At 43.9% G+C, this 10,749-nt stretch overlaps 1 protein-coding gene across 2 annotated transcripts in view; it reads right to left on the bottom strand.

Moving 5' to 3' along the window:
* Positions 1–669: 669 nt before the first annotated feature.
* LOC144127914 (CD9 antigen-like) overlaps positions 670–10,749 on the bottom strand; it is a 29,268-nt gene continuing 19,188 nt past the window's right edge. For both annotated transcript variants that reach the window (XM_077660905.1, XM_077660904.1), the window contains 2 exons: positions 8,176–8,259; positions 670–1,261 (listed from right to left, as the gene is read on the bottom strand). In XM_077660905.1, the coding sequence (XP_077517031.1) occupies positions 1,202–1,261; positions 8,176–8,259 (144 nt within the window). In that variant the 3' untranslated portion in view covers positions 670–1,201. The remainder of the gene's footprint in view (positions 1,262–8,175; positions 8,260–10,749) is intronic.

Genomic DNA, 10,749 nt, shown 5'->3' with positions numbered 1-10,749 from the left:
AGCTACGCTTCTTCAAAACTACGAAGGCTTCTAAATGATTTTACGTAGAAGACAACCGCCGCAAGCAAAACGTTGGCCAGATAGTGCAGTCTTCGTGCCATTGAATGTGACTAATGCCAGCGCACTATGTCAAGACTGAAAATGGCAGATGCAGGCAGCAATCCGTTGCTTCACCAAACGAAAACACTACAGCAGAAAGACATCGTGCAGATTCAAGCCGGTGTTCATTACAAGGTTTGGAGTTTAGGCTCCGTCGTGCCTACACGATGGGGCGTATTAGCCAATTTAGTAACGCCCACTTCAATGGTACGAGGTCGCACGACTGGATACTACTCAGTAAACAGCCCAAAATTTAGTACGCAGTGCAACGCAGTGGCCGACACACGCACGGAGGTTTGCGGACTTTGCTGCTGAGATAAAAATGAGCAACAATAGTCTCTGTAGATTTATGAAAGCCCTTTCCATTTCCACATGCCACTGAAATAACTCGTGTTCCTTGTAGGCCGACGAGCACTTTCACAATGACATACATACAACACACATACACAATATGTATGGGCGTTCTAGATGACCAGGCATTGCCGCAAAACTGTTATCCAAGTAAATCCACCATAAGAACAAGGGTGGTGTGCATTAGACTTCTGCCGCGTTGTGTGTTGGAGCAAAAACTGTGTTCTAGAGAATTATCTTATTAAATGTCGATATATGTCGCGAAGTCATAGATTTCAATGTCTTCACAGTGAAGACAAAAGTTTGAACAGGTTTTCAGTGGGGTGACTTGAAGCCTGAAAAGCGCAGATATAAGCAGCATGACGCGAGAAACAGTTTGTAGCGAATGAACAAGTGATAAATGTAAAATGTACAAAAATGTCTCGAAGCAAGATGACACTTCATGTACCTCCCGATGCCCTATACAGCATCTACACTACACAGGAATAATAACGGGGTAGACGCCTTCCGACCACTAGGAGAGGAGGGTAGGGGAGGACACAACTACTCGTATGTTGGCGCCCTTCAGTGCCTGGTTCGATGGCTTTCTCTCTCAGTTCTGCCAACAACGCTTGCTAAGTCAGCAGGCTTTCAAAATGTGCTCCAAAAGATATCTTCCCTGTTTTCACGTTTTACAAAATTTCGTTTGTTCTTTTGATGATGTGAATGGAGGACCTCTCACAGCAAATACTGCGTATGGCTGTTTTAGCAGTTACTTCGCGTCCTGCCGGATTGTGCAGAACAGGCAGAGGGAGATGATCATGACGATGATCTGTAAAACAAAAAAGCAAAATATATTAAACTAAGTTTTGGTACCTAGAAGTGCATTCCATGCTATTCCTTCATTTATTTATTACGCATACCTTGATCGCCAATGAGGCATTATTGCAGGGATCCAGATACACTCATAGCGGGCGAACAGCGCAACAAAGACAAGAGCTGACTAGCAACTGAATTTATTGAAGAACGAAAAGTGGTGATATATAGTCAATGTAAACAATAAAATATAAAGAGAGAAAAAACGACAAAAGGGTAAACAACCTACGCCACGTGCAAGTCAAGATATTGAATTTCCTTGTCGCTTAATGTCGTGGAAGGACTGCTGATGCACTTCTCTTCAAGATTATGGATGCGATATGTTTCCATGATTCCGCGCGTCACCTTGTCCTTGTGATAGAACCGCACTGCTGTTTTCTTGTACAGCGGTTCTCATTTGCATTTTTCGCAGCGAAACTTTGTCCCAGGAACTGGGCCATCTTTTTCTGGGTTTTTTTATGTTTTTTTTTTCTTTTTCGTGCTTGCACTTGCACCTAGCGGAATCAACGGCAACATGGCAAGGAGGGTCATTTTCTCTTGCGCATTCATGCTTTATTATCTTCTTATTCAGGCATCTGCCTGTTTGTCCAACATAAGCGGCACCGCACTTGAAGGGTATCTGTATACACCATTTTCTTTGCAGTCACTGGAGGGCGACACATGTCGTACCTGGCAACCGACGTTCTTTGTTGGTTGTGCCTGCGAAACTTGTTTGCACATGGCACTCAGTTTGCTATGGGCAGAAAATGCGACATCGACGTCGTAGCTGCCTGCAACCTTCTTGAGGCCGTGCGACATGCAATGCTTGTAAGGAACTACAGCCAGTCTTCTTTTCTCTTTTCTCTCATGAGAGTCACCGCTCTTAACACTTTTAAGCAGCTTTTCTGCTTTTCTGAAGCCCTGGAGATGATACAATGTGGGTAACCATTTGCGCGTAAACATAAGGGCGTGAAGAAGGGAATTACCCAGGATAACGATGAATGTGCCTTTATTGACCAATGCGGAGTGTCCATTGAAACCTTTTTAGAAATTTTGTCCTGTTATTTGTCTGCGACCGTGGCAGAATGGTAAGAAAGATCATTTGTACAATTCTAGAGGCCCGTGTACTGTGCGATATCAGTGCACGTTAAAGAACCCCAGGTGGTCGATATTTCCGGAGCCCTTCACTATGGCGTCTCTCATAGCCTGAGTAGCTTTGGGACGTTAAACCCACTTAAACCAAACCATTTGTACAAGCAGCCGGTGTTTGCATCGGATCTAGAGTTGCAACGATTCTGGATGATATGTTTCTTAGCGGTGTTGACACTGGCGTAAACAGTGCGTCAAAAAGACTTGATCACTCGTATTTTTAGGTACATAGATGACTACTTGGTTATCATCCATGCAGGCAGCTTCCCTAAAAGGCTGGTTGATGTTTTGAAGGTTTTCAACAAATATGGACGCGGCCTCAAGTTCACAATCGAGATTCCCAGTGATAGTGAGCTTCAGTTTTTAGATGTGACTTGGTTTATCGAACGTCAACATGTTTGCTGGAGTTATCGACCGAGGTCTGCAAAACCGTTGTTCAACTTTTCATCGAGTCACACCAAGCTAATGAAAGAAGGCATAGCGCTACCGTGCCAGAAATCTACTCTGAATAAGTCGTGTCATGAAACAATTGCTGAGAGCATTACTGCACAAGTGTGCAGGCTACGCGCTAAAGGTTTCCAAGATCCTGTCATCTCTAGGGCTTCAGGAAAGCTGCTTAAAAGTGTTCAGAGCGGTAACTCCCATGAGAGAAAGGAGAAAAGAAGACCGGCTGTAGCCTAGCTGCCCTGCTCCTCACAACATGCATCGAATTTGTACCTATGCCTAGTTTCCTCTTTACTGCTTCCCGGCTACCTTCTTTATTTAAAGCATGCTTGATTCTCTTAGTATTATATTCCCTTACGTCGGTCATCACCAACAGCCTAACTACTGCAAGAAAAAGGCCTCTCTCATATCTCCCCAGTTGAGAAGAGTTAACTGCTGGGCTAGTTGGTGATCATACATAATAAAAAGATATTTGCGCCAAAACAAAGGGCAATAGTGGATCACGCAAGCGAAGCAGCGCGACTCATTGGAGCCCTAGACTAGGGGCCCAACCCTGCTTTGAAGGTCAAGCGTCTGCAGCGATGCAGACGAAGACCGAACGCTATACACTTAATGGACCAAATAAAGTTTTTTTCTCTCTCTCTCTGCGCCAAAAACAGCAGACACACAAGGAAGACGACGACACCACGGGCGCTCACTTCAGCTGCCTAACGATGGTGAAAGCACTCGACATATATAGCCCTCGAAAACCCCCGCGCATGCGCACGCCCATAAGGGAACATGGAAGTAAAAGACTTATCAGAGTAGGCGCGATAGAAACTTCAGCTCAGACCAGTGAAGGAAAACCGTTGTGTCACTTACACAGTTCGGACCCGCTTTCTTGATGTAGAAGGCGTCTAATGTTTCACGCGATGTCTGGTTAAACCTGTCCAATTAAACCTGTCCAGGGCCAGCTGCGACCACCCTATCCGCGCTAGCTTCTTTCTTGATCTCACCCACCCATTTCTGCCGCCCCCTACTCCGCTTGTCTTCTCTTGGAATCCATTCCCTTACCCTTAACGACCATCGATTGCCTTGCCTTTGCGTTACATGCCCTGCCCAAGCATATTTCTTCCTCTTGATTTCAACTAAGATGTAATTAACCCGTGTTTGTTCTCTCACCGACTGGGCTCTCTTCCTGTCTCTCAACTTTACACCTATCATTTTTCTTTCCATAGCTCACTGCGTTGTCCTTAACTTAACTCTTTCCGTTAGTCTTCGCGTCTGTCATTTTTCGCAAGCGCTAAAAGAACACGGACAAAGAGGGAACAAACATGGACAAGCGCTCGTCCGTGTCTATTCCCTCTTTGTCCGTGTCCTTTTAGCGCTTGCGAAAAATGACAAACGTACACCACCTAGCCCGATCTGCCACTCTCCTGATCTTCCCGTTTGTGCACCATAGGAGAGCGCCGGTAAGATATGGCTGTTATATATTTTTCTTTTGAGGGATATTGGCAAACTGCCATTCATGAACTGAGAGAACCTGCCGCATGAGCTTTATTGTGAACTGCTGTTCTCTTACGATACTGTATAACATTACTTTGGTTTCTGCATATTAATTTTTAGATTCACCTTTCTGCTCAGCCAGTCTAGCTCATTAATTACGCTTTGCAATTCATCTCCCGTGTGACTAAGCAAGGCAATGTCATTAGCGAATCCCATATTACTAAGGTATGCTCCATTAACTCTTATCTCCAACTTTCCCAATCCAGGGCTTTGAATACCTCCTATAAATAGGCGGTTAAAAGCATTGGCGAGATCTTGTCTCCCTGTCTGACACCTTTCCTTATTTGAATTTTATTGCTGACTTTATGAAGGACTAACGTAGTTTGCAGTCTTTATGACTATCTTCTAGTATTTTTACATAAGCATCTTTTACACCCTGATTCCGCAATGCCTGCATGAGTGCTCAGGCTTTGACTAAATAAAATGCTTTATCATAATCCACAGACAATATATAGGGGTTCTTTGTATTCTGCGCATTCCACTATCATTATTATCAGCATAAATATCGTCTATTGTGGAATATTGTTTGCGGATGCCTGCCTGATCATTTGGTTGATTTAGACTTAGGCTGACCTTGCTGTAATAGTCATTGCTTCATTAAATACCCTACAGGCAATGGACAGTAAGCTGATCGGTCTGTAATTTTTCAGCTCCTTGGCATGTCCTTTCGTCTGGATTAAGCGAATAGCGTTCGTCCAAGCTTCCAGCACGCTCGCGGTCATACGGCATTGGGTATACGGGGCAGCTATTTTTTCAAGCACAATCTTCCCTCCGTTCTTCAACAGATCTGCTGTTACCTGATCCTCACCAGCTGCTTTTCCCTTTTGCATTGCTCCTAAGGCTTTCTTTACTTCCTGTTTTCTTACTGACGGAATGTCCCATCGCTGTGCGATGCTGCCTCTTTCTCTTTCATTGTCATTGTGACTCATGTCCAGCATTCATGGACAAAAATCTTGAAAATTGAAAAACTGCAAGGTTTCAATACATGCTATATAATTCAATATATAAATATATTGAAAGTAATGGTCCATTCTTCCGATATGCAGAAAAATCTTTCGTTTAGAGTGTTTGCATTCCTCGCATCGAGCATTTAAGACTGCCTAAGAAAACCAATTGGAACGGTTTTTATGACAGCAAAAACTTTTACAGCAAAAAAATGCAAGCCTGCCAACCGGAGACCAGCAGATATATTGATTGTTGTGCTCAAATCTTACAATATATATAAAAAATGCGATCATAAACTCTTTCCAATTCAAAAATGCCTTTGTACAGAATTTTTGAGCATGAGTGGCTATACCATGTAGATTCGCATAAAACACTTCTGCTGATTTAACTATTTTATCCATATTGCTAATGAAATTACCCTCTTCGTACTTTAACGCATACATCTAAATTTTGCCTAAGCCTAGTTTCCATTTTACTGCTATTAGGCTACCTGCGTTCCTTCGAGCATGCTCTATTTTCTCAGAATTAAACTTCCTTATGTCGGTTGCCTTAAGCTTACTGATTAGCTTTGAAAGTTCTGACAGTTCTATTTTGTTTGTGGGCTCAGATGTTTTCATGCTTAGGCGTTTCATAATCACATCTTTCGTTTCCTGAGAGAGCTTGCCAGTATCCTGCCTACCACCCGACCGCCTCCTTCTACTGCGCACTCTGTAATGATAGCTGTGAGATTATCGTTCATTTCTTGAACATTAAGATCATCGTCCTCAGTTAAAGCCGAAGATCTGTTCTTCAGTGACATCGTTAATTACTCTACCTTCCCTCTTACCGCTAACTCGTTGATAGGCGTCTGCCCCACCAGTTTCTTCCTTTCCCTCTTCAAACCTAGGCTAGTTCGAGACCTCACTATCCTGTGTGTGCTACAGCGCACCTTTCCGAGGAACGTCCACATCCTTCACGATGCCAGGATGAGCGCATAGAATGAAGCCTACTTGGTTTTGGTCTCGCCATTACGGCTCTTCGACGTCCACTTCTTATTGTATCGTTCGGAAGAAGGTATTCATGATCAGTGAATTATTTCCGTCTGCGAACTGCGCTAATAACTCTCCCCCCCCCCCCTCGCTATTCTTAGGTACTATGCCATAGTCGCCTATACCTGGCCTACAGCCTGTTTCTTTGCTACTTGGCATTGAAGCCGTCCCTCAGTGTAGTGAATACTGTGTTCTCACTTTGCTCATTTCCGGTTCCATGACTTCTGAGAAGCTTTCGACAATCTGGTGTTTATGGCTGAATGTAGGCGCGTAGGCCTGTACCACCTTCAGTTTGTGCTTCTTGATATTTTATTTTAGTTGTTTATTTATTCCAGAATACTGCAGGCAGCTCAGCTGCCCAAGCAGGAGAGGTCACTGGAGGAGTGTCTTAGCAGAGCCCTCAAATGGGGCCATATCAGCGCATTCAACAACAGATAACGGCAGACAGTTCCTTTGCTCAATGGTATGGGGAAAAAATAATTTTAAAAAGAGCTTGATTCTTGAATGGTTCAGGCGTGCACAATATATTGAACAATGGTTCAGGCGTGATGACAATCGTTTTGGTGGGGAAGCAAATATTTACCTCTTGGCAAACCTACTTTGTTATGGTAAATTAAATACAGTAATTTTAGCTTCGCTACAGCTCGTCGTACCTGAAGCGGCTCCAGCCCAAGCCACGTCAGCTTATTAGATATCGATGACGTAGGCCTGTAGATAAACCCGTGTGCCAGGCACTAGATCCGCTCCAGCACGGAAATATTTTTTGCATAGCACGGTGCCTCACAATGGCCGCATACTCGAGGGTAGGGCGATCTATGCTAAGATGAGCCTCGATCCTAACGATGAAGGGTGCATGTTTTAGGTTTCTGAGCAGAAAACATAACTTATTATAAGGTTTCATTGATATGATCTGGATGTGCACTTGCGCCTAATTACGATAAATGCCAGATTTTCGTTAATACTGTAGAACTCCTCTATGTTTCCAGCTACACCCTGATTAATGACGAATCCCACACCAGGTCTCGTCCATGTGATAAATCACGATAGCACAGTATGTGCCCGCCCCTTAGTAGTGTATACGCCTCAACTGTACTCCTAACTTCACTTAGCCGTATGATATCTCATTTAGTGCCCACTGGTTCCTTGAACAGCAGTGCTATACTAGCCTCACTGGATAAGGTTCTAGTGTTAAACGTTGCCAGGTTGATTTCTCAATGGCTGCTTCCCGGAGCCAGAGATTCTTACCGTTGCGTCCCTGATCTGATCCCCGCCTTGGTCAGGGCCTGGGGTTATTTGGTGCTTTGATATACTAGGTGGTCGCGTATTACTACACCAGGATGGCCAAATCCTGTTCTGGTGCGGGAGTGCGTCGTCGGCTGTGGTCATCGGGATCTGACAGCTCTCTTGTCCTGGTTATGCAATTCATCGACTCGTTGAATTTTTATCCGGCGGAGAGTCTCAAGGTACCGGCATTCGAAACGCGATCCTCTATGCGAGGCGGAAACCATACCTTTACGCCTTCGCTGCATTTTTATTGTAATGTTTAACTCGTATGAGCGACACGCCTTTCAGGGCGCTCTGTACGGGTCGCCCACTAAGCATATCGACAACTGCACCAAAGCACCGCATCTAGTTTTTAGAATTCGCAGGAGGGCAGTCGGACGGACAATTTAACAGAGTAACCTCGCCATGTTTTCTCTATTTTTTGTTTCTATCTCTGTCGCAGAGGTCCACATGCTCTGGTTTGAGCAGAGTGTCAAAAAATCAAATGACTTCTTACCTGAACAAAGCCGAGGGCGAGACCCAAGCCTCCAACCACGGCTCCTGTCCGCTCCAGCAGGACGCGCAGGTTTTCGCTACATCCCTGAAGAAGTTTATACAGGAGTATTGCAAAAATTTCGGCCACTGCTTGCATGCTCATTTTGTCTTTTTCAAGAATAAATTAAATGATAGAGACCCGTGAACATGACTTACATATTTGCTGAGATTTGTGTCTTATAATCATGGTTTAATCAGTCGTTTGAGCGATGATATTAAAGTTGCTTTAAAATGCACTGTAACAACTTGCGCTGCCGCATTCATTTAATGTAGGTCGACCATCTCATGCGGCGCTGTTAGCCATGAAATAGTTGTAGCTGCTTTTGCCACAACTCACCTCAACTGGAAAAACACTTGCGAAGCATTTGTGGCATAAGTTGCCGTATTTCTCTTTGCTACTGCTTCTTGCGAAATCACATTTTCGAAATTAAAAAAACTCATATACCTATTAACAATAGAATGACCAGCTGCAGATCAATTGCAACCAAGAACCTGATGACAATTGTTAAAAAGTTATCTTTTCCAAATTCCTTCACCTGGTTACTAGTTGACATGCTTCACTTGTTTTTTTAATATTCAGCGACACTAGTGCGCCTATGCCACAAGAGCCATCTTTACACTTCGGAAAGTCTATTTTTTTTAAATTATTGAATTATTTCTCTGAAACACCAGGATATTCGAGTTCCATGAGTCGCTGACTTTTGACAGTTGAGCTAACTTGTTAACTTTAAATTGTGAAAGCCCCAATTCAAGGAATTCCCCGCTTCAAATAGCACGTGTCCGTTGACAAACTCCTCATGAATTCACTCCTGATGAAACCACGCTGTATGAAGAGCCAAGTCGCTGATTAAAAAGAATAAAAATAGCCTTGTACTCCTTGTGTGCTACGTGGGTGATTTCTGAAAAAAAAAAAACCCGAGGCAAAGGCACGGGTGTCTCTCTACACCCCATATAAGGAGCTGCATGTTGTTCTGATTCTCATGGCCTGCTTCAAGGATCAAATTTTTTAGAGGAAATTTAAGCCTGTACTAACAACTGTTGCGCAACTTAAAGCATTCGCAGCGTAGCGCTTAATGCCTTCATTACAACAGGGAAAGTGCCGAGTGCGCTGCCAATATTTTGTTCGAATTTTTCATTTTTTTTTTTACCTAGCGCATGGTTCTCTCGCCTGACGGTCACTCAGATGGGAACACCACACGTTCAACGAGCAAAAAATGGCGGGCACCCCCCCGTGTGGGCTAATTAACTCATCTACGCTGTGCAGTTTCACAAGGGAAGACCAAAGCCAGGACCAGCTCTCGACAAGTGGGATTAGGATGCAAGGGGAGGAAAACTAGGCTTTTCATTTCTGGAAAGAACATATAATCTAGAAATCAGAGTTGGGCAAATGCCCCAATTTTTACCTTTCCTCACTCACCCTCACTTTTCAATCCATGCCCCTCCCTCACCATCGCCCTCATTTTGAAAATTACCCGGCCCTCTCTCACCCTCGCCCTCAATTCGAAAATTTTGCTGGCCCTCCCTCATTTTAAAACTCCAGTTATTTTTTGTAGTCGACAACTTCTGGCGATATCACTGAGTGATAAACATAAAAGACAAGCCCGCAAGATACCATTGGACAAGAGGCTAGATGCTTATATTGTTGCGTGTGTCCAGGTACATGTGTGTGTGTTGTTTGAGCTAATACATGTGAAAAAGCCGGGACAGCTACGAGTTGAGCGCAAAAAGTATCACTCTGCCTTTACTACTGGCACGCACTGCGTGCGTACATGTGCCCTGCACTCATAACATTTCTTTGTTAACTATATTCAATGCTAAAATGAATCAGCGTGTTATTGTGTCTCTGTACAACAACTAATGTACGCCAACAATATATAGAAAACAATGAATTAGTGTTTGCCACGACAATTACAATAAGTGCTAAGCACACAATAGGCTCATGATAAGGTAAGTGTGTAGTTCTCTGAATTATCATTACCTGACGACATTGCCTCAGCACTGGGACTTCTGAATTTCACTGGTTCTAATCTTCCGCTTTTTTGTCTGGTTTGCTGCATGCTCGTCTGATGACGCTTCCACGCGCACGGATGAAGAGATGATGACCACGCTTTCAGACTACAGCTTTGAAACTACAGACTGACAGTCTAACACGCGTGATCGCGGGTACGTGACAAAGACGACGACATTGCGAGTACAGTTCGAGAGCTTGGCAGTTCATCTTCATACAGGCAGGATGTGCAAGATTTCTCCCAACTGATCGTTCATCTGAAGGGAGTGTATGAACCGACCGACATTAAATCGAAGTGGTATTCTCTTTTGGTGATGTGCCCTGGCTTACCTCGCGTCTAGAACTCAGCTGCTCTGTCTTTTTGCGATATGTTTCGTAGCGTTTCCTAAAATCTTTGTAATTTAGTTAATGCAAAAAAATACCTTTCTTAAGTCATATATACCATGCTTGAATAAAACCGTGGTGATGGCGTACTGGTCTGAAACTGCGGCCAGCGGAATTGATTTCTTAGCGCCGCCGCGGCTTCAA

This window comes from Amblyomma americanum, chromosome 4 (genome assembly GCF_052857255.1).
Source record: "Amblyomma americanum isolate KBUSLIRL-KWMA chromosome 4, ASM5285725v1, whole genome shotgun sequence".
Taxonomy (NCBI): Eukaryota; Metazoa; Arthropoda; class Arachnida; order Ixodida; family Ixodidae; genus Amblyomma; species Amblyomma americanum.
Note: the sequence above shows the minus strand (reverse complement) of the source record. Positions and strands in the feature narration are given on the sequence as shown.